Source organism: Colletotrichum siamense (genome assembly GCF_013390195.1).
Source record: "Colletotrichum siamense strain Cg363 chromosome Unknown KSG_Cg363_contig04, whole genome shotgun sequence".
Lineage (NCBI taxonomy): Eukaryota > Fungi > Ascomycota > Sordariomycetes > Glomerellales > Glomerellaceae > Colletotrichum > Colletotrichum siamense.
Window position 1 is genome coordinate 4,711,249 of NW_023501017.1, and position 23,518 is coordinate 4,734,766.

Consider the following 23,518-nt stretch of genomic DNA (forward strand, 5'->3'; position numbering starts at 1 on the left):
GCCCCTCGAGGATCCAGCTCGGCACACGTCGATGTTGTGGGTGAGCCGTCTGATAAGTCATAATGCAACAGAAAAACAAAAAGCCGCAGTCCCCCTCTTTCCCATTAAAACATGCCTGCTAACCCCCAGTCCTGACTCTCGTCTACATCACGCTGCAGTTGGCGTAGTTCTTCTGGCACTGCTCGAGGTACCCCATATCCTCCTCGGAACCCTCCGCGACGTTGTGCTGTCTCACCAGACCGCTGACCTTGAGCGTCTGCTCGCCGTCGCCGTGCCACCACTTCAGCTTCTGCACGAGCGGGCCCTCGTCGTCGTCCATGCTGATGGCCCACTTGCCGGACGACACCTCGACTTGGCAGTTGTCTTGCGGGAAGTGGAACTCGGGGAGGAAGACGACCGTCGGGGCGGGGTCTGAGGGTGGCGCGGCGGCCTTGAGTTTGAGGTTGAAGGTGCAGCTGCGCAGGTCGAAGCCGTACTGCAGCACATCGCCTGAGACCACGACGGGGCTGGGGCGGACGAAGGCTTCGGCGGCGCGGAGGCCTGGCGCGTTGGTGATGGTAGGGTCTTTGGTTGGCTCTGTCGAGATGGACGGGTTTGTGATTGTCCTCTGGAGGTTATCGGGAGTGACCTTCGTCTCATCTGGCACGTCTCTGCTGATGGAGGTACGGGGGTTTTCTGCCGACTGTCTGGATTCCGGACTTCGGGGGAGGGGGGACATGGGCAGCGTCTTGTCGTCTAATGAGAATACTGACAGGTCTTCGCCGTTCCATAAATCGCCGTGTTGATGTGTGTTCTGGGATGAGAGTTAGTTGAGCCGTCAGGGCCAAAAAGGTGAACTGCGTACCTTTGCAACGTAGACCCACAAACAGTGGCCTTCCATGCCCGAGCCTTCGGCTCCAAAGTAGTTGGCGTCCAAAGCTAGTGATTGATCCGTATAATCTCCCGTCTTGTATGCCTTTTTGTCACCCATATCATAAGGAATGCCGAACTCAGTCATAACACAAGGATGCTTGCCCATGCGGTCAATTCCCTCCTGGCGCAGCGATGCTAGCTGGTCCTTGAAGCAGTTGCGAATAGCAGTCTCTCCAACTTTGACCGACAACGCCTCGTGCCAATACCTCCCGCGTAGCACGCCCACGACGTCAACGTTCCAAACTCTGTTCCATCGCTTTGTCATCAGGGTAATACCATCGTACCAGTGTGGCGAGAAGCCCATCAAAGGGTCGTCGTCCTCGGTGCCCTTGATCTGCGGCGGTAACTCCAGTGTAGGATACTGCATTAGCATGATGCAGTTCTTGTGAATAGGGCGGATGGCGTCTCTGTAGAGGCGATAAGAGTGCATGAAATAGGTGTTAGTAAACTCCGGGTGGTCGATCGTCTTTCCTGTATTCGGGTTTTTCGCAAAGTAATCCTTCTTGAGTAGCGTGTCCGTCTTGGGGTCCCAGATACCATGCTGAGCCCAGACGCACTCTCCCAACTTCCATCCCTCGTCACGCTTCCATCCGTACCTCGAGTCGTCGTAGTCCGCGGGCAACCACGCAATCTCGCCGTGGGGGTCGATCAACGAGCGGCCGACCTTGTACGGGCCCATGCCACCCATGTCCCAAGTTTCCACCTCGCAGGCACGACCAGAACCCGTCAGAATAGTCTGCCAGATGGTCGGACACGAGCCCTTCTTGAGTTTTTGTGCGCTGGGAATGACGCTGACGTCGGCATAGCCCACCAGGCCGCACCCAGGCTCGTTCATGCTCTCCCAACCCACGACCACCTCGTTCTCGAGATCACCGGCCTCGTGTATACGCTTGGCGAGGTGCGCACAGGCAGCGACGAAGTGGCCCTGCAAAAAGTCTTGAATATTGATACCGTTGATAATGCACTTGGGCGCAAAATCTCTACCACCAAAGTACATGGTGAAAATAGTGGCGGCGGCTAGGCGCCAGTAGTTCGTCGACCAGATCATCTTGGGGAACTCGTCTGGCTTCGGGTAGGTGTTGTGTACGATGGCAGCCTCGGTCGCGGCGAAACTTTGGGGGTTGAGGCCACAGGCGTAGATCGTCCACATGGGCGCGCCGGAGCCTCCACAGAACCTGGACCACTTCAAGACGTCAGTATGCGGTGGGAGCGGGCAGCCGAATGGCGGAGGAGACATACCACGTCCTGGTGGGGATCCATAAAGACATAGAAACCATACTCTTTGGCTATCCTCAAAATCTCAATCGTGTGCTGGATCCATTCCTCGTCGTAACGTCCAGGGCCAGCGGCCTCGATGGCCTCCCACGTGAAGACATAACGGATGGTGTTGTAGCCGTATCGCTTTATCCTGGAGAAGTGCTCGTGCGCCTCCTCCTTGGGGAAGGGCCTGTTGTGGAACTTGACGTTGTCGCCGTCGAAGAAGTCATCGCCGACGTGGGAGGGCTGGTCTGGCTCGCTTGGCAGCTTGGCATCGGCGGCGACGTTGAGACCTCGGAGGACGACCTGTCTGCCGTAGCCGTCGCGGAACTGACCGTCCTCGATGGTCAATCGCAACGAAGACATGACGACGGGCTTTCTTCGCAATGGTTTCGTCGGGCAGTGTGATAATCGGCCCTTGACAGCGCCCGGGTGATGCGGTGTCGAGAGGTTGTGCGGTCTGCTGCTTGGCAGAAAGAGAGGTCCAGATAGGAGAGCACGAGAGACGACAGGTGCGAGGTCGAGTCCAGAGCCGCGGCGGACGGGATGCTAAAGGTCCGAGATTGAAATTGGGACGATTCGATGACGTCCTGATGGGGGGCCGTGATTAGTGGACCGCGACAGGGTGCCTTATCACGCCAGTGCGACGCTTTAGCGACCGCCAAGCGCTAATTTGGACGGGAAGGGTCTTCTGACGACGTTGGCACCCAGTGCTCTTGAACATGAAAGTAACCTTTAGTCGATGAGTAACAATATGTGGGAGAGTTCAGTCATGAAAACTTGGGATTTGAGAGAGTAATACAGTTTTTATAAACACGAATACTGAACATAATTAATAAAGCAACCACGACCAGCCACGACACCTGCTCCAACACCTCATCAACTGTCTGAAGAGCGCCAGCGTGACTTGCACCGGCCACACTCGCTCGTTTTCGTGTTCCAGAACCGACCCGGGAGCCAATTAGCGTCGGCACCCAAGGCTTTCAGCGGGTATGGCGGGGCCCGTAGCGTCGAATCCCGCTTGAACTCCGGGTCGACGCCGCCAAAATCGCGGAGACAGCGGCCGTTCGCCCCGGGGCTAGGAGCACGTCGCCGTCGAGCTTGGACTTCGCAAGGGACATGGAGCGGTGAGTCGGTGACGAGACACCACGCCACCGAAACCTGGTGTGGAGTAAACCACAAGTTTACCGGAGGATTACCCGATGAGTCGATTTCCTCTATGCGCCGCTTAATCCTCGGGGGCGTTGCTCAGTGAAACAGCATCGTCGTAAGCTTAATCGCAATTGCACGTTGGCGGTGGCGTTGGCGTTGCTGACGGTGCGGACGAACTCTGGGTCCGGAGGATAAACTCAAATCGCCGCATAATCACCGGCCATTCCGGACATCAGACGGTTAAAGTGAACAATTGTTTACATTCAGTCAAGTTATCTGCCTCCCATCTCAAGCATGAATACTGCTTCTGTCGCTATCACTGCTATACCTCTGCCCAACCCCGAACGTCCCTCCCCCAGGACTCGGCTCAGGAGAGCCCCATATCAGATCGGTGTACAAGCTCGGCTTGATGTCATGCCTCCTGAGGAAGTAATGCTTGATGAACCACGGCAGGTATTCGGCGACCTGGTGGCGCATGAATTTGTGCTTCGATACCGCAAACACCAAGTCCAAGTCCTCAAGGCTTCGTCGCTTGGTCTCCTCTAACAGCAGAAACACCAGAACCAACGCAACGATATTGAGCCCCGCAAACAGGTAAAGCGCGCCGTCATCGTCCAGCCCTGAGTTGATGCTCGGAAAGAAGATGGACAAGAGGCCCGCAAAGCCGAGGTTGACCGCGATGGCGAACGCAGCGCCGGCTTCGCGGTGCGAGAGGGGGAAACTTTCCGACGCGTAGGTGAACGGGATCGGGCCGAGGCCAGGCGAGTAAGCCGCCGCGAAGAGGAGGAGGAAGAGAGCCACGACGCCGATCTGAGCAGTGTCATCCTTGATGTTGAACGCCACGCCCGCGAGGAGCATGAAGAGCGCCATAATTGGCAGCGTGAGCAAGAGCCATTTCCTGCGTCCGAGAGTGTCGATCGTCCGGATGGCGGGGAGCCCAAAGACGAAGTTCACGGCCCCGTACCCGAGACTGAAGTACATGGCAGCCCGGTCGTCCTGACCGGCGCGGCTGAACAACGTGCCGCTGTAGAAGGCCAATACGTTGATACCGCACAGCTGCTGGGCTAGCGAGACCGTCGAGCTGCTGATCAGCGCGTTCCGCAGGCGTCTCTCGAGGAAAAGCTGCCTGTACTGGCGCAAGAAGCCAGCCATGGTCTTGATAAAACCAGGAATCATGCCCGGCTCGGCGGTCTTGCTCGACATTTCCTCTTGTTCGATTGACTTGTGGACGAGGTAAATGTCTCGGAGGGCTTGCAACTCCGTATTTCTCAACTTCCTGAGAATCTGGTATGCCCGTTGCGGGTTGTAGCGGGGACTCGACACGCGCATCAGGTATCTCGGGCTCTCGTCACAGAAGAAAATGACGAGGAGAAGTAGTGCGAGTGCAGGTACGAGAGGGGCGGCGACCATGAGTTGAAAGGTGAGCCTCTTGTTATCGGATATATCGAATATCAGGTTGAATGCGAGCCCGATCATGCTGCCTGCTGCCACCCACAGCTGCCAGGCGAGGATGGACGTACCTCGCCAGAAACCGACGGCAGTTTCACTGGCGAGGATTGGGGTACTGACTGCCTTCAGTCCCATGCCTTGAACAACCATTAGCCCCAGTGCAGGTGTCTCGGAAGCAAACGGGGAACTCACCAATGCCGTTGACGAGACGGATAGCAAACAGCTCCTGCCAGGTATGAGCAAATGCAGAACCCAGTGAGCTCGCAAAGATCAAAATAGCGGCGACAATCATTCCACCTTTGCGACCGAGATAGTGATTTACGGGCAGTGCCAGCGGGCAACCGAGTACTGCAGCGAATAGGAATGGTGACGAGTTGGCGGCCCCTAGCTTCCAATCGTCTGGCCGGACTTCGAGGTTGTTCCCGCTCACAATTTCGTCGTTTGACTCCAGCGGCTGTGTCATATTCAGACCGAACTTGTCTGCGTACAGAGATGCGCCGTTTAGAGATGCTTGAACATGGCCTGCAATACAATAAGCTTACACTCCGGTTCATGATCGCGGGGTTGCCAAAATATCATTTTACCTTGGAGAAATGCCGCAAGAGAGACGGTAATGATGATAGTCCACATGCCCCTCTCGCTGAACGGGACATCACGCTCTCGCCTCAGCGCACGTTTCTCCTCCGCCGTCAACTGGACCGGCAGATCTTTGCCTGCGCCCGGAAAGGTGTTTCGCGCGACTTCATCGTACAACTTAATATCCTTGGCCACGCGAGCAGCCCGAAGCAAGGCAGTCGTGTCGACCGTCAGCCGTTCAGCGAACGACTTTACGTCTGCTTCAAGCTGTTCATCCGTGTAGTGGGCTTTTCCCTCACAGTCAGCACGCAATTACGGCCAAGAGACAGCATCCAAACTGACCAAGTGGGTTCTCAATCACTGCACGATCGTTAATCTGTCGTCGCCTCGCCTGGGCCTGGGCCGTCGGCCGTTCGCGGCCCGAGTACAACTCGGCGTGCCCCAGCGTGTCCATCGATGTCAATTCCATCTTGATGATCAGGCTACTTCCCTGCTCGCGTGAGGCGAATCACCTTCAGAGAGGAACCATGTGGGAAAGAAGACCTCAAACGTAGGGCTGAAGTGTCCCAGAAGGCCAAACACCAATCCCGGATCATAATTGAAGGGCGAACCGGGACGTTCAATCATTTTAAGGCCCTCCCGCCCATCGTGCCACACAAGGCTTCGCGAAATGGCACGAACCATGGTCCTAGAATCCAAGACCCCCAGCAAATCCCGCCGCCCCGCGGGAGCGAGGGAAAAGTCCAATGGGAACGCAAAGTACACTTCCGCGTCTAGGAAAGGGAAAATGAGACCCTGGCTTGGCCAACGTTCTCCTCTTCCCCCGTGTGTGGGCAGGCTGTGCAGCAGCAGAAAGAACCGCGCTTCCAATGTGTCGCGCGCACCATGCATGAGGCCGTCACCCAAGTGAATCCTTCCGGGCTCGGCCAACGACGAGACAAGTACCGGTGAACTCGCATACTCCTCATGCGGAGTAGTGAGCACCGTAAGGGAGGAAGAAGCGGGGGGAGAGGTTGGAGTCCTGGTTGCCTTAAAAAAAGTCCTGGCAATTCCTATGTAGGGCTGGCTGGGCCGCCATAGGTGGCGAAGCCGATCCTTTCCAATCTCCCTTGTCACACCCTCCAAGAACCCTCTTTCGGGTGCGAGAGCTGCATGTCTGACTTCAGCTGCCCATGCCGTGACAATGCTTTCCATTGCGCTGGGAAATGGCACGTCCACTTCTCTCCACACCGAGAATGGATTTGGGGGAGACAAGGCTTTGGGTTCCTGACCGGACGTGGTGCGGGAGGTCTCTCCCATGTCAAGCGAGATGGCTCATATCGGAGCCTCGTTTCGGGCACAAACAAACGCCTCTATTTTCTCGAGGTGGAAGGCTTCCCGTGGTTATTTCCTACACCGATGGATGCAAGAAGAAAAAGGTCAGCCAGACGGCTAATGCACCACGAACAGGCAGCACTTGCGGGTGGCTTACCCCCGCGAGCCAATGGCCATGTCCAGCTCGCATGTGTCGTTGTCTTGCAGGGCTGCAGATCACACACGCCTGCTGTTGTCATGATGAGCAAACATTCAAGACCCAACCGAGTGCTCAAATCGTCCCGTGTCTCCGCTGCGCCACGCGGGTGCGGCCCCGACTCCAACTTTCCACTTGGCAGAGTCGGGGACGGGTTGACGGGATGAACTGGAGGTTGGACTGGACTTCAACCCCCCTGCAAAGACGGCGGCGCTAACCCCGGTCTCCAATGAAATACCCCGCGGGGATGCCCACCGACTGGAGATGGGATGGTGCCCGAGAAAGGAAGCTCAGACAAACGGATTCGAAGTATTGCATCTCGGACTCGAAACTGAGCCACCGACAGTTAGCTGGCCAGTGCCAGGGCTCGCGTGGGTGTTTTCATTGTACTCGGTGAGGAAATCCCAAGGCGACCAACTGTTACACACACCGCAGCGGTTGCCTGCTGTGCGCTCGTGATGGCCGCTGATGTGGCCATGCCCCCCATATCCTCAAGGAAGAGTGCACCGTGTGTGTGTCTCGGAGGGTGACTAAACACGGGTCATAACCTGTCGATCGCGGGGGAGGACAGGGGGTCCGGCATCGATGGGGAGGGTCTGGAATAAAACTCCTTCATCGCTGTTATCGACTGCAAGTCCTGACACATCATCGTTTGGCCCGTCTCGTGTTCCCCACGTCAGACTTGGACTTTCTCACAAGCTGCATAACATGTGCCTAAACAAACGCTCGAGGCCAGCGTCAACTGATTCCCGCGAGACACTGGGGCGCGGCTGCGTCCCGAACGACTGATCCGTCAACCAACAGCTCGATATTCAACACAAGGGTTGAAGGCAGACAGACACGATGGACCCCATCAGCATTTCGGCCTTCACCATGACGCTTGTCGGCGTGGCCGGCAAGATCGTCGAGGGGACCGCAAAGTTTGTGGAGGAGACGAAAATGATTGACTCCAGCATTCGCGACTTCCACGAGACGATCCGAAATCTGTATGCAGCACTACGGAACGTCGCCCGGATCCTGGACCAACACCCGACACAGCTTCCTTTCGAAAGGGAACACCACCAAGATATTTACCGGATCTTGAAGTCGTGCAGCGGAGCGCTTGAGAGGTTGAGGTCGGCGCTGCCAGAGCTGGCCCAGAACTCCGGCCCCATCGCGAGGGCGCGCGCCAGTTTCACCGCGACGCTGAAGCAGAGTGTCATTCGAGATCTCGTGTCGCACATCACGTCGTATACCCAGGTTCTTCAACTGAGTCTGATAACTCTGTCTCTGTAAGTAAATCAGAAGTCCCCGCGATTTCTCCGAGCATGTAAGTGCTAACAGTCACCAGCGGCTCCGTCTGGAACCAGCAAAAGTCGCAGGACCAAGTCCACATCGAGATCAGAAAGCTGACCGATGCCATTCGTTCTGCCAACCTCGTTTCGAAGTTGACCAGCGTCCATCGGCGACCATCGATGGAATGGGACGATGACGATGGAACCCGGGTAGAGGATTCTCTGTCGGTGACGAAGGAGATCCAAGCCTGGCGCATGTCAGCAGACGAGGTCGCAGCGGCAGTGACGCTCCACGATGTTGGCCACGACATCGGCCGGGACCCATCTCTGCATTCCTTCAGCGGTTCCTTCACCAAACTGCCGACTGCAAAGGACCTTGGCTCGAGGGAGTCTCTCAGCGACGTCGAGTCCGATGACTGGGACCCGGAACCCGAGCGCAAGGACGGTCCAAGCAAGGAAATCCTAAAACATCAGTACGAGGCCAACCAGGATATCGTGAATCAGCTGGTGAAATGCGGCATCTTTCTTCGGGCGTCGCTGTACCAGAAAAGGGGCATCGAGCTCCGCGAGCAGCTCAGCAAACCGGGATACGACGACGCGTTCAAGTTCTCGGAACAAGCGGCTATGAAGGAGCGCCTCGCCGAGATACTGCTGTACTGCGAGACTGAGGACGAGACGGCCGAGGCAAAGGTGATTCTCCAAAAGCTGCTGCAGGAGGAAGTCAAGCAACCCGAGAACGAACGGGATGACGAGCGTAGGAGCAGGCTCTACCATGACCTCGGGAGCCTCTACATCAAGCTGGGGAACTTGAGGCAGGCAAAGACGTTCCTAAGCCGCGCTCTTGAGGGGAGAAAGAATCAGGCCCCCATGCCGGTCGACTTGGTATTGGATACTGCCAACCTATACATCAAGGCCTTGCAACTCGCCGAGGCTTATGATGAAGCTCGCGGGGTGAAAAACTGGGTCGACACGGATGTCATCCCGCTTACCAGTCGACCAGCCTCGCCCCCCGCTTCAGACACAACACCGGGTCCTCGACGCCCGTCGGCCATGGGAGAGCTGTCGCTGGTGTACGCTTGGTGTAGCAAGAACGGATTCGATATTGACGCACCAACTGGTTTCCACTTTGACGCTTGCGATTTTTTGACCAGCACATCGCCTCTGCACAAGGCGATCCAAGACGAGAATGTCGAGATCTTGAAGCTGATGATGGGACACGTCACCAGTCTAGAGAACGGGGGCAACGTTGGTCTCCCAACGCCGCTGCTGCTTGCCGCCTCGACAAGAAACCGCGAAAGCGTCGGCTTACTTCTTAAGCACAATGCTCGAGCCGACGTCAGAGATAGCGCGGGACAGAGCCCTCTCCACAAGTGCCAGAGCGAGTCCGGCGGCGTCAACGTTGCCCAGCTCCTCCTCGACAACACGCCCGGCCTGCTGAACCTCATCGACAACTCGGGGAAAACGGCTCTGTACATGGCGTGCGAGATGGGCAATAAGGGAATGGTGAAGGTCCTCCTGACTCGAGGGGCAGATCCAAACATCTGCCACCAGGCAAGGAGGGGGTCTGCTTCATCCGGCACGGAGAGCCCCAACATCTGCACCCCGTTGATTGCAGCAATCCAAGTAGTGGCGACTAGAAGCGCCCGAAAGATCACCGTGATAGAAATGCTACTTACCCACGGTGCGAACCCGTATCTGACGGACGCGAACGGAAGGAACGCCTTCCAGGCCGCGAACAATTCTGGGTTGGCAGGGTCGGAGATCAAGCGACTTCTGCAGCAGCATGCACAAATGCCGACGCGCAAGTCCAGCGATGCATCTTCTTCGACCGTCTTCACGAGGTCGTCCACGTCGAGCGAGCCTATTCATGGTCCGCTGGGGCAGAGACGGGGACTGATGAGGTTTCTGAGCAAGACGGACTCGAACAACTCTGGCGTCGATTCGGTCCCAGAGGGGGAATAGGTGCACGGGATTGGGAAAGGTGATTGTGGCGGATGCGATGATTTGTGCACTTATAGATACCCTTGTACGCGAGCGAAAAAATGAATTGAGTTGATCTTTTAGCTTCCGTCGATTAAATCAGTGTTTTCCCATCTTCGAAGTGTTGTTGACGACAGCAGCAGCGATAAACTAAGGTCTATGGCGAAGTAAGGTACCTTAGACGGGTCGCGATGTGGAGCTTAGCGGGCGTCCTATCTTATCGGGTCGTCACAAATGCTCAAAGCGGGGCATGATGTAATAAGGGAGGCGCCGTGGCTGCTGTGGTGGGGCTTGCACTTTGTAGCGCTCACCACACATTGCACCTGGACTTGTCGTCTCACAAACAGTACCTCCTACGAGCTCTCACCACCCTGGTCACTGGTGATGCCCCGCCATCGGAAGAAGACCTCACTTTCATGATTCACACCCTCAGTCGCCAGCCACCATGTCGAGCTCCAAGGCTGCCGTGAAGGCCATTGGCGACTCTGTCAAACAGCAAAAATGGGACGACGCCATTCAGAAGGCGACTGAGTTCCTCGAGCGCGAGCCCAAGCACTACCAGGCGTACGCACCTTCTCTCCTCAAATGACAATTTTCCTTGCAAGCCTGCTGACGCAATTTCGCAGAAATATCTTGCTGGCTTTTGCTCTTGACAAGAAAAACCGCGTCGACGAGGCTGAGAAGGCGTACAAGACTGCCGCTGCGCAGAAGCCCAAAGAGCCCGCGGCGTGGCAGGGCCTCATTAAGCTCTACGAGAAACAGGACCGCAAGCGCATAGAGGCCTACCACCAGGCTGCGGTGAGCTTGGCAGAAATCTACCGTGATGCCGAGGACATGTACAAGTGCCAGGATGTCATCGATAAGTTTGTCGACTTTGCCAGATCACAGGGTGACACTGCCCAGTACATCGACGCCTTGAGCGTCATCCTCCCAGGAAGCCCCATCTACCCTGCACTTGAGGGCCGAGTGCCGCACCCCGCCAAGACCTACGAGACCATGGCGCAGATCATTGAGACCGACGAGAAGAAGCGCATCAACACGCTCATCGGCGAGCGCCGGACGAGGATAGGAGCGCGCTTGAACGAGGTCACGCTCGAGGTGAAGCGCGAGGTCATTGCTCAGAGCAAGCTCGAGTACATTTACCAACAGCTCATCAACTGGACAAACGATGACGAGCTCCGGCGGAGGTATGAGGAGAAGCTCCTCCAGTGGTGTTACGACCGCCTGCTGGTTGCGCCGCTTGGCCCCGAAAAGGGCTTCGCTCTTCAAGCCGTTCTGAAGCTGGCCCTGGACATGGTCATTATCAAGCACCCTTACAGACTCGCATGGGAGATTGCCATCAACTGGAAGGACGCCAAGGAGATCAAGGAGTGGGACGTCAATATGCTGAGGGACTATTGCACATTCTTCCCTGAGACCGACCTGTACAAGGTCATCACTGGCTTTTTGACCAGCAGCATCTCTCCGTTCCCCAAACCGACGCCCGCCGCACTCGAGGCAGAGGAGACCGAGAGTGAAGACGACGAGGGTGGCGGTGTGTCCATGGTGCCGCTGACAGAACAGGATAGAATCCTGATGATGACGGACGGTATCACGACGTCAGACTCGTTGTTCGCTCATCGTTTGATGGGAGAGTACTACCAGCATCTAGAGGAATACGAGAGCACCGTGGAACAGATGAGAAAGTCCATGGATCTCCTGAAGTCGGAGAGGACAAAGACCGGTATGACATTCCAGAACACGAGCGATTCTTTCTCGCTGTACTTGGGCACAGCTCTGGTATTCTATCAGTCTCCCAGAAACCACGGCGAAGCAAAGAGACTGTTCGAAGAGGTTCTCACACACGATCCATCATCTACCCCGGCGCTGATCGGTGTCGGTCTCATTTACGAGGAAGAGGAGGACTTTGATGATGCCATCAATTTCTTTGGGCGCGCGCTGAAGAGAGATCCTAGCAACCTCCGTGTCAAGACTGAATCTGCCTGGGTACAGGCGCTCAAGGGTGACTACGAGAAGGCCAAGCTGGAACTGGAGGCCTCCGTCCCATTGATCGAGGAGATGACGCCTCCGTCGAAGGATCTTCTTGCACAGACACAGTACCGCCTGGGGTCCTGTCTGTGGAACCTAGATTCTTCAAAGGCTGCTCGCAAGAGTCGCACAGGTGCTTACGCATACTTCCTGGATTCTCTCAAAAACAACCTCAACTTCGCACCATCGTACACAAGCCTCGGCATCTACTATGCCGACTACGCCAAAGACAAGAAGAGGGCTAGACGGTGCTTCCAAAAGGCTGTCGAGCTCTCATCTTCAGAAGTCGAGGCAGCTAAGCGCCTGGCCCAATCATTTGCTGACGAAGGTGATTGGGACAGAGTCGAGTTGGTCGCTCAGCGGGTGGTCGATTCTGGCAAGGTGAAGCCACCGCCAGGTTCGAAGAGGAAGGGCATCAGCTGGCCGTTTGCAGCACTTGGTGTTGCGGAGCTGAACAAGCAGGATTTCCACAAATCAATCGTGTCCTTCCAGTCAGCCCTGAGGATATCGCCGGAGGACTACCACTCATGGGTGGGCTTAGGAGAAAGTTACTACTCGTCAGGTCGCTACATTGCCGCGACTAAGGCTATTCTTAATGCGCAGAAGCTGGAAGAAACTGCTTCCAAGGAAGTTCTTGGCGACACTTGGTTCACCAAGTACATGCTTGCTAACGTCAAGCGTGAACTGGCCGAGTTTGACGAAGCCATTGCACTCTACCAGGAGGTCAACGATGGCCGGCCGAATGAAGATGGCGTCGCCATCGCACTTATGCAGACCATGGTTGATAACGCGCTTGACTGTGTTGAGAAGGGTCTCTTTGGCAAGTCAATTCAACTTGCCAAGGACACCATTGCTTTTGCATCTAAGGCAGATGCGACCGTCGTCGAGACATTCAACTTTTGGAAGTCGCTTGCCGACGCATGCTCCGTCTTTTCTGCGGTGCAAAGCAAGGCTATTGAGTTCCCTGCCGAGTCGATCATGGCTCTCATCGACAGTGGCGACAAGAAGGCCTATGAAATATTTGCCGATGTAGACAATGTTGGCACTGGTGTCATTTCTGCCAAGGGTCTATTCTCTGAAGACGAGAGACTAGGCGTCGACCTGACGAGATGCATTCACGCTACGATCCTCTGCCACAAGCGAGCAATCCATGTCTCGGCCAACGATTTGCACGCGCAAGCCGTCGCATACTACAACCTAGGCTGGGCGGAGCACCGAGCTCACATCTGTCTCCCATCAAGCATTCGGAAGAAGTCTAGCGTGTATCTCAAGACCGCTATGAAGTGCTTCAAGCGGGCCATCGAGCTCGAGGCAGGAAATTCCGACTTTTGGAACTCGCTGGGTGTCGTGACGAGCGAAATCAGCCCGGCGGTGTCTCAGCATTCCTTCGTCAGAAGTCTGCACCTCAACGAGCGAAGTCCTGCGGCGTGGACGAACCTGGGCACATTGGCCCTGCTGCAGAACGACATGCAACTTGCCAACGAGGCCTTCAACCGCGCGCAGTCGACAGATCCCGATTACGCGCATGCTTGGCTTGGCCAGGGCTTCGTTGCGCTGCTCTATGGGAAGACAAAAGAGGCGAGGGGTCTGTTTACACATGCCATGGAAATCGCGGAGTCGTCATCTGTCCTTACGAGGCGGCAGTTCTCCGTCTCCGTGTTTGACTACATCCTGACCACGACGTCCGCCAACATCTCGTCGCTCATCCAGCCCATCTTCGCGCTTGGCCAACTCAACAACTTGAAGCCCCAGGACTTGGCTTATGGACACCTGTCGACTATGTTCTTGGAGCGCACTCACGACAACGTCAAGGCCGTCGAGATTCTTGAGAAGATCTGCGGCATCTTGGAGGCGGACTTCGAGGTTACGGAGTCACCTCAAGCTCTCGCACAATTCGCTCTCGCCAAGACGGACCTGGCCAGATCGTACTTGGCTTCCGGCTCGTACGAGCAAGCCGTTGAGTGCGGTGAAATGGCGCTCCAGCTAAGCAGCGACGAGTCTGACAACGAGCTGACAAAGGAGGAGCGCAAGAAGGCACGTCTCTCGGCTCACCTGACCGTCGGCCTGGCGCAATACTACAGCAAAGACATCGACGAGGCGCTTCTCTGCTTCGAGTCGGCTCTGGAGGAATCCGATGGCAATGCCGATGCCGTCTGCCTCCTTGCTCAGGTGCTCTGGGCTAACGGCTCAGAAGAGTCCCGCGAGAAGGCTCGCAACTCCCTTTTCGAAGTGATTGAGAAACAGCCCGATCACGTCCAAGCCGTTCTTCTCCTCGGCGTCATTGCGGTTCTCGACAACGACGAAGAGTCCGTCGAGGCCGTCGTCGCCGAGCTCGAGGGCCTCCGCACGAGCGATAAGATTGCAGACGCGGAGCAGTCCCAGATCGGTGAGGTGCTCGGCGCCGTGGCGAAGCTCGGCGAGAACAGCACCGACGAGGATGTATTGACCCAGATTCAGACGGACATCATGCTGTACCCACATCTGCCGCACGGGTGGTCGAACCTGGCGGAATTTGGCGGCGAGGAGTACCCGGCCGAGATGGCGTTGACGGTGGCCAAGAAGGGCGTTCCGCCTCGGGGAACGCTCGAGGCGGAGGACCTGGCCAAGGCATACGCCGGCACGGGTGTTGCTGCGCATGCCCAGACGGCCATTTTCTTGGCGCCGTGGACGGTGGCCGGCTGGAACTCTTTGCGTGAGGCAGTTTCCGGGAACTAGATGTGGCGAGCGTGGCCGAATCTGTCTAAAGGCCAGATGTTAAGTCATGGGCAAATAGGGCTAGATGAAGTTGCTCGTGATAGTGAAGGACGTGTCCATCAAATAGATCCAGACGGACGAATAAAACGAAAAAAAGTTCAAAGCAAATGCATATCGTTTCTCTAGTCAAATGGGTATACCCGAACTCCAACTAATGCATCACATTCCTTCCCTCTACGGCCGATCAGCCCCGACAGCCTCCTTCAACCTCGCAATCCGCCCTTCCATCCACGCCTTCTGCCACGCGTCAACCTTTCCTCCCAACATCACACACTTCTCCGGCTCAAGCAGCACCGTGCCCCTCGCCACCACCGTCCCAGCCTTGAGCATGACCTTCTCCCCGATATTCGTAACCCCGACCCCGATCCTCTCCACCCGTCTCAGCTCCATCGCATACACTTTCTGCCCCTTGCAATCCTGCAGCACAAGTCTGTGCGTCGCATTCTTCCTCTGCTGCTGCGGCGCCGCCGCCGCCTGCGTCCGCCCCGGAGCACCCTCGTCGACGTTATCGTACTCGGCTTGCTCCTCGGCCGCAGCCAGCCGCACCACGCGCCGGCCGGTGGTCATCTCGCCGCGCGCCACGGCCTCGAGCTCCTCGACCTGCTCCCAGCGCGAGAGGGCCAGGTTCTCGACGTCGAGGACCTGGCAGGGGACGTCGCGGGGCAGCGTCGTCTCCGGCGTCTGCGGGTCCGTCGCCGCGGGCGGGAAGGTCGCTGACGAGGAGGGGTCGAGCAGGTTGGGCGTCGTGAGGTCCGAGGCGAGGAGGCGCGCTTTGGCGGTCGCGATGAGGGAGGGCAGCGGCGGGGTTGGGACGCGCGAGGTCAGGGTCGTGGTCCAGGGGACGGAGGGCGTCGGGAAGGATTGGGAGTGGAGGGCGTTGCGGATTTGTGTGGTTGCGTCCATTTTCCTGCCCGTTGTTTTGGTAGGAAATTTTACATTTTGATGTTGTTGGGTTTGCAGTGTGCCTAGGAAGAGAGGTTCTTGGTGGGCAGAACACAACTTGAGAATAGCTTCAGTGGGGTAAAAAGCTGGCAGGCACTTAAGGTACCTACCTACCCCCAACTTCCCGGACCCGGCCCCACTATAGATCTCCAAAATTAGAGCCACTGCATGTGCATGCTAGCGCAGCCTCGCTGAACAGCTGAAGTCCAAGGGGCCGCTACCCCACACGAGCTCTGTCGACCTATCGCCAGCATCCCCGTCATCCTCCAGCGCAGCCTCGCGCCGCAACCGTCAACCATCACGAGCTTCACAGCAGCGTCCCTGCGCGTCACACCACCACAGCCTCAATCGGCCCCGTCCCTCCTTTATGTGCAATCTACCCCTCAACAACCGAAACTAGAAATCAAAACGGCACCCGAAAATGGCCTCAATTGCCTCCCCCCGCGAACCGCCCGCCCTCACCCGCCGCGTGTCCGCGCAGCCACACACCCCAACATCCTCAACCCGCCCCTCCCTCGACGCCCCGCGCTCCGCAACATCCTCCCCGAACCCGTCCTCCTCAGCAACCTTCGGTGCCCCCGGCACCGCGGCAGCGCCCTCCAAACGCGCCAACCGCGCCGCCCTCCGCGAGTACTACAACTTGAAAAAGGGGACGACCACCCCGTCCCTCGAAGTCACCGACGCAGACGACGTCTCCTCGGAGCGCGGCGGCGGCATCGCAGAACACAGCGAGGTCCCGCCCAGCGAGCTCGACAACGCGAGCTTCGACGCCGAGGCGTACGTGCGCAAAGCGCTGGCGGAGAACACGCTGGACGACCTGCTGAGGGTGTACACGCGCGTGCTGGGCGAGATCCGCGCGCTGGATGCGGAGAAGAAGGCGCTGGTGTACGACAACTACTCGAAGCTGATATCTGCCACGGAGACGATTCGAAAGGTGAGCATGCTCTCTCTGCCCTCCCCTGTCCTTATTAGGAGTACCGTGAACTATTGAGGGTGTGGTCTTGCTGACGCTGAGCTTCTAGATGCGCGCGAACATGGACCCCCTGAACCCCATGGCGTCGACACTTGACCCGGCCATCGCGGGTATATATGCCCAGGCGAGCTCGATCCGCGAGGCGCTGCGCAAGACGGTGGCGCCGCCCGGGTCGCAGGAGCGCTTGGATGAGGAGGCCGCGGCGAGGCGGCGGAGGACGAGGGAGCTTGCGAAGGAGGTGCTGGGGACGCCTGAGAAGTTGCGGAGGCTGGTGAAGGATGGCAGGGTTGAGGAGGCGAGGAGCCTGTGGGAAATGCCGAGGCGGTTGCTCGAGGTTTGGAAAGAGAAGGGCGTCGGTGGGAAAGACGTAGTGGAGTGTCTTGAGGAGGGCGATGCGGCGTTGAGGGGCACAGGAGAGAGCAGCGTGAGGACTTCGAAGGATAGTGGGAGGTCTTGAGGGAGACCGAGGTGCGGTTGTTTAAGGGCATAGCGAGGGTGTTGTGGCGTTAGTTGACTGCTTACTGGGCTGAAATACTTGATATAGACTAAATCGGAAGAACTGAACGATACAGCAGGGGATTTGCACATCTCACATCACACATATCCGGTGGTGGAATACCTTTGCATTGCTATGGGAATCGTTTCCCCGCACAAATTCATAATCTCTTCACTTTTTTCTAGACCTGCTTCTCCTTTTTGTGAACCCCTGACCCCGCCTCTTACAACTCCGAAATGTCAATAATGTCAAACGGATCCCGGTCCGCCTCGCTCACAAACACCTGCACACCCGCCTCCTGACCCTTCAACTCGCCCTCCAGCAGGGGCTTCATCACCTCCGTCAGGTACCCCCTCTCCGAGTTGCTGTGGAACACCGTCACGACCGTCTTGCCCTCCTGCACGGCCTTGAGCGCATTGTGGTGACTCATCTCTCCCGTGACGATGACGTCCGCGCGCGCGCCCTTGACGACGTCCCACCCGCTGCCGGCACACACGGCGACGGCGTCGACGCGCGCCGTCGACACCCGCTTCGGGTCCGGGCTCGCGACCATAACGCGGCGCATGCCGACGCGCTCGGCCACGCGGCGGATGATGGCCGCGAGGGACTCAGGCTGGCGGAAGGTGCAGAGGAGGCCGTAGCCGGAGCCCTCGAAGCCGGCGGGGGCGGAGGAGAGCGGGGTGACGACGGTGCGCTCGGAGGGCGCGGCGGTGGTGGAGGAGGTGGCGGGGCCGCCGGAGACGATGTCGCCGAGCCAGGTGTTGAGGCCGTTGGGGGCGGCGTCGACGGCGGTGTGCGGGCAGTAGACTGCGATTCCATGGGCGGCAAGCAGGAGGAGGGTTGCTTGTTGCGGGTCGTTTGTGGTGATTGACTTGAGGCCGGAGAAGATGAAGGGATCTGGAAGGATGGTTAGATTTGGTGATGGATAGGAGAGTGGTAAAACGGACGGTAGCTGACGATGACGCTGGCGTTCTTCTGGATTGCTTCCTCCGCGACGGCGTAGGTGAGGTCGTTTGTGAGGAGAACGACGGGGGATTTGGGCTGGCGGGAAGCCGGAGTCTCGATATTACCGAGGAGAAGACCAACGTTGTCCCAGCGTCTGTCTGCGAGCTCTTCGGGGTAGCTGTGGCGGTTGTGAGTGTGAGATGTATGAATGAGGGGGGTGCGGGGTCTTACTGCTTTCTCATAGCATCCACGACCAGGCTGGTGAAGCTGGGGGAGGAGTACTTGTTGCTGGCGGCCATTTTGAGAACGTCCTGTGCTTGTCGCAGGCGGATACTTGTTGTGAAGTGAGCTCGAGGGACGTGTGTTGTTGAAGGGAGACGAATTCGAGGTGTGAACGTTGCCCCGCAAACTCGTCGACTTATATGCGCTGATGCCCTTGGAAGCTTGGTACTCATGTGAGGGATGGTGCTGCCAAGGCTAGTGAGCATAGTGTGATGAGAAGCATATGGGTATCTGAACACACTCTTCCAATTGACGAAATTGACCTTTCTGACAGTTTTTCGAAGTCGTGGCGGTCGTATGAAGCTGTTTCTATGAGATGTCGAAGCCGAATTCAGAGGTTGTTTGTGCCCCTGTTACATGCATATCGCACTCATTTGCGTTTGCCCTTGCCGAAACCCCTGCAAATGCGGGATTTTTAGGTTTCAGCTACACCACTACCCTAAACATCAATTAGTATTATCTTTTCGTTATTTTCTATTATTTCTACTATTATTAATTAATTATAGATAATATATAATAATTATATAGTATTATAAACTTAAATTAACGTTATTATTAATATAATTATATATCCCTTATAATAAATCTTATTAATATTATATTTTTAGTTATATTTAAGCTTATAAGTTATAAAGTTAAACTATTCTTATTAAAATTAAATATAGGTCTAATTATTAGTTAAAATAGTCTTAGATAAATAAAGTAATATTTTTATATTTATACTTCTTATAGTATATAATATATAAATATAATAGAAAGCTATAGCTATAACTATAATATATATTAATAATATAATATAAATAGCTTAAGTTTAGCTAATATATTATAACTTTTATTTTTCTTTATTAATTTTATTATATATTAATATATTAGTATTAAGATAAAGAGATATAAATTAATTAAATAAATAATTTATATATACTAAATAATATTATTACTCCTTAATATAAAGTAAAAAGCTCTACTTAAGAAGCTTTTATTAGTTAAATTCTTTAGTATTATAGCTATAGTAAATATAGTTTAATATATAAAATATACTATTTAATATTATTATACTTTATTTATTACTATAGAAGATATACTAAAGCTATATTAACTAAAAGGTTTTAGTAACTATAAGTTAATATTATTATATAAAAAAGTAATACTTAAGCTATTATATAATAAGTTAGATATCTATCTTAATAAGCTATAGATATTTCTTATTAATAAGTTTAATTTAGAGGTATTAATCTCTATAATTTTATAATACTTAAAAGTAATATAATAATAAAAGAAGAAAATTAGATATATTACTCTATAGAGAAATAATAAAAAATACTTAAAGTATTAATAAGATATTTATAATATTAGAGCTAATTAGTTTATTTTTATTAATAAAAGTAGTATTAATTACTATAATAGAGCTAAAAAAATAGTATAGTTACTAAGAAGTTTTTAATTTTTAAAGAGAAATATATTAAAATAAGGAGAATAGTATTATATACTATTAGTATTTACTCTTAATAATATTCTTTACTATATTATATATTTTAGCTATATAAACTAAGAAGGCTTCTTATATTAGATTAAGTACTTAATATTATTACTTATAAACTTATTCCTAAAGTAAAACTTAGTTTTAGTTATAAATAATATAAGTTAGTATTATATATTAAAGCTTTAGATAGTATATAATACTATTAATATTTATTTATTATACTTACTTCTATACTTATTAGATTATAACTTTATAGAGGTATTTTTTAGTAATTTAAAAGTATATCTATAGTATTATTTTATATATTATAAGTAAGTAGATATAATAAATATATTCTTTAAGTAGTTTCTCTATAAAGTAGTTATTACTATTAGTTTATACTTAGAGTAGATTATAAACTACTTTTAATATTATAGGATTAATATACTAAAAGAGGATTCTTTTAATAATAAAGGAAGTAAAGCTTAAGTATAAAATATTATAAAGTTATAAACTTATAAGCTTAATAATAATTTTATCTCTAAAGTATTTACTAAATAATAGGCTAAATATAGTAATAATCTTATATAGATAGAAGAATATAATATAGCTATATATTATTAAAGTTATATTTCTATTAGCTTAACTATATATATATCTCTCTATTTAAACTATATTTAAGTATAATAATTATATAATAATAAGGTATACTAATACCTATATACTTATTAATAATATTTATTATAGAGGTTATAGCTAATATCCTTTTAAGTATATTTAACTTAATAGTATTACTATAGCTAGAAGAGAAACTTATAATTATAAAAACTAGAAGAAAAGCTAATAATTATAGTTAAAAATAGTAGATAACTATATATAGTCTATATATTTATATATTATAGGGGGCTACTAATTAATAATATATAAAAAAGTATTAAATATAATAAATTTATATTATATAGTAATTATTTTTACTACTTAGCTTCTAGCTAATAGGATTTAGTAGTTAATAGTAGGAATAATTCCCTAAATAGCTTAGCTTATTAATAATATTAAGCCTAAAAGTCTATTTCTATATAGCCTATTTACTAATAGTTTATTAGTAAATAGTATATATTTATAGTTTATTTATAATTAATATATTAAGAGAGGTACTAAATAAGGATAATAATATAAACTTAATAGTTTTATAATAGTTAGTTTACCTATAAAGGTATTATTAACCTAACTAGTTACCTTATTTTATACTAATTAATTAGTAAAAGGTTTATATTACTATTATAAAAAACTAAGATAATATTTACTAGGAAATAAAAGAAGAGACCTATAGTATAACTTTATATATCTACTTAGTATATATTTTATATAGCTCTAAGTAATATAAAAATATACTAAAAAGCTTAATATAGTTCCTTAGAGTAAATATATTATTAGTTAAAAAGATCTACTTATAAGCTTAGTTTAGTAATAATATTAAACCTAAAAGTCTACTACTATATAGATTATACCTATTTAATAATAATTTACTAATAAATAATATATATCTATAATTTATATATTATAAATATATTAAGAGAGATATTAAATAGAGATTATAATAATTATTTAATATATATATAATAGTTATTCTACTTTTAGATATATAATAAACTTTAAACTAATCCTTTCTATTTATTAAGAAGTATTAAAAGTATTTAATTATAGTTATATAGAACTATTAGTTTATTTAAAAATTAGAGAAGAAAATACTTATAAAATAATATTATATATATATATAATATATATTTTATATAGTTCTAGCTAATATAAAAGTATATTAAATACTTAATATTTCCTCTTAAAGTAAATATAAATATACTATATAAGTAAGTTAATATACTTATAAGGTAAAAAGATAACTTTATATAACTAAATAACTACTTCTTATAATAATTTATTAAATATTTTTAATAAAGTTAATAAAATTAATAATATATTACTCTCTATATTTTTTTATTTCTATATATATATTAGCTAGTTAAATATATTATATATAAATTTAGTTATTAAAGATAGTAAATAAATAAATAAAATAAATCTAAACTATATACTACTAACTTTATTATTAAAGTTTTTACTCTCTTAATCTATTATTCTTAAATATTCACTCTTTATCTTTATAAATTAAGCTATTTCTTAGTTTATATTAAAAGTTTATATATAAATATATTAGTTAAATCCTTTTATATAGCTATACTTAACTTATTAAACCTAAATATAAAATTAATAAGCTACTTTATAACCTCTATATTACTTAAGAATTATTTAATTTTACTTTTAATTATAAATATAAAACTTAATAGAATTTTAAAGTTTTTAAACTATTCTATATCTAATTTTTAAAATTAATAGATATTAATTACTTTATCCTTAATATCTATTAATAATTAGTAGAAAGCTATATTTTATTTTATAATACTAAATAGTATATTTTTCTATAACTATTTAAAATATTATAAGATAAGATTAAGAGTAAGCTTATCTTTAAGTATAACTAGTAATAATAATAGAATTAGTACTTTAAAATAAAGTATAGCTAGAAAAGTACTAACTTTTATTAGTAATAATATTAAAGTTTTTATAGAGAGCTTTATAAAAGTAAATAATAGAACTAATAGAGGAGGTTAATAATATAGCTATAAATATTAATATTATATATAATATATAAAGTAATAATATATTAATTTAATTTATAAAGTAAAATCTATTTCTAGTTAATAATACTTAAAGAGTATTATCTTAAGTTACTTAACTACTTAATATTATACTTAATATTACTTTACTTATTAATATAATCTTTTTTATTATCTTCTTCTTATTAGCTAAGGTTTTAATTATCTTAAGTATTAAAGTTAATAGTTTTTTAATAATAATATTACTATTTATAATCTTTAATACCTATTTAGCTATAATATCCTTAGATATTTAATAATACTTAAGGTTTACTCTCCTATTAGTATAATAGTAATATTTATTATTACTATCTAAATAGGAGTTATACTTAAAAGTAAGTAGATATTTCTATTTATACTATAATTCTAAATAAATAGCTTATACTTATTACTCTTATATATAAAGTTCTATTAGTATTAAGTTAAGTTATTAAATTAATATAGATTATATATTATATTACTTAAACTATACTTTAAATAGTATTAGTTAATTTAATATAATATTATAGTTATTATTATTTACTTATACTACTTATAAAGTTAATATTATAGAGTGAGGTATATTAAATATAAATTAAAGCGTTTTAAATATAAAGGATATTACTTATTAAACTAAAATGCTCTACTTAATTATAGAATATATAGAGTATTAAGATAATAGTATAAAGCGTTAAAATAGTAGTACTAATAGTATTTTAGCTTATTATTAATAAATAACTATAATAAGTATATAATTTTATAATAAACGCTTTAAACTATTTATACTTATTAATAGCTTTAGTTATTTCTTTAACTTAATATCCTTGAGTTTATAGTTA

General features: G+C 49.1%; 7 protein-coding genes across 7 annotated transcripts; 3 read left to right on the forward strand and 4 right to left on the reverse strand.

The window, feature by feature from the left end:
• Window positions 1-142: 142 nt before the first annotated feature.
• Window positions 143-2,535, reverse strand: CGCS363_v007158 (putative glycosyl hydrolase; the record flags this gene model as incomplete). The annotated part of the gene is made up of 3 exons (XM_036639007.1): window positions 143-793; window positions 845-2,095; window positions 2,152-2,535. 3 exons carry the CDS (start codon window positions 2,533-2,535, stop codon window positions 143-145), a joined length of 2,286 nt encoding a protein of 761 aa, XP_036495355.1.
• Window positions 2,536-3,609: 1,074 nt separating this feature from the next.
• On the reverse strand, window positions 3,610-5,815 carry MST3 (Sugar transport protein MST3; the record flags this gene model as incomplete). Its single annotated transcript, XM_036639008.1, has 4 exons — window positions 3,610-4,907; window positions 4,963-5,292; window positions 5,355-5,633; window positions 5,689-5,815. 4 exons carry the CDS (start codon window positions 5,813-5,815, stop codon window positions 3,610-3,612), a joined length of 2,034 nt encoding a protein of 677 aa, XP_036495354.1.
• Window positions 5,816-7,699: 1,884 nt separating this feature from the next.
• On the forward strand, window positions 7,700-10,092 carry CGCS363_v007160 (26S proteasome non-ATPase regulatory subunit 10; the record flags this gene model as incomplete). The annotated part of the gene is made up of 2 exons (XM_036639009.1): window positions 7,700-8,127; window positions 8,187-10,092. 2 exons carry the CDS (start codon window positions 7,700-7,702, stop codon window positions 10,090-10,092), a joined length of 2,334 nt encoding a protein of 777 aa, XP_036496171.1.
• Window positions 10,093-10,555: 463 nt separating this feature from the next.
• On the forward strand, window positions 10,556-14,853 carry ski3 (Superkiller protein 3; the record flags this gene model as incomplete). The annotated part of the gene is made up of 2 exons (XM_036639010.1): window positions 10,556-10,674; window positions 10,737-14,853. 2 exons carry the CDS (start codon window positions 10,556-10,558, stop codon window positions 14,851-14,853), a joined length of 4,236 nt encoding a protein of 1,411 aa, XP_036496172.1.
• A 213-nt stretch (window positions 14,854-15,066) lies between these two features.
• On the reverse strand, window positions 15,067-15,795 carry rmi1 (RecQ-mediated genome instability protein 1; the record flags this gene model as incomplete). Its single annotated transcript, XM_036639011.1, has 1 exon — window positions 15,067-15,795. The coding sequence occupies one exon, from the start codon at window positions 15,793-15,795 to the stop codon at window positions 15,067-15,069; it is 729 nt and encodes a 242-aa protein (XP_036496173.1).
• Window positions 15,796-16,255: 460 nt separating this feature from the next.
• Window positions 16,256-17,264, forward strand: CGCS363_v007163 (Vacuolar protein sorting-associated protein 51-like protein; the record flags this gene model as incomplete). Its single annotated transcript, XM_036639012.1, has 2 exons — window positions 16,256-16,768; window positions 16,857-17,264. 2 exons carry the CDS (start codon window positions 16,256-16,258, stop codon window positions 17,262-17,264), a joined length of 921 nt encoding a protein of 306 aa, XP_036496174.1.
• A 262-nt stretch (window positions 17,265-17,526) lies between these two features.
• On the reverse strand, window positions 17,527-18,547 carry CGCS363_v007164 (Protein NIF3-like protein; the record flags this gene model as incomplete). Its single annotated transcript, XM_036639013.1, has 3 exons — window positions 17,527-18,200; window positions 18,251-18,426; window positions 18,480-18,547. 3 exons carry the CDS (start codon window positions 18,545-18,547, stop codon window positions 17,527-17,529), a joined length of 918 nt encoding a protein of 305 aa, XP_036496167.1.
• Window positions 18,548-23,518: the final 4,971 nt, after the last annotated feature.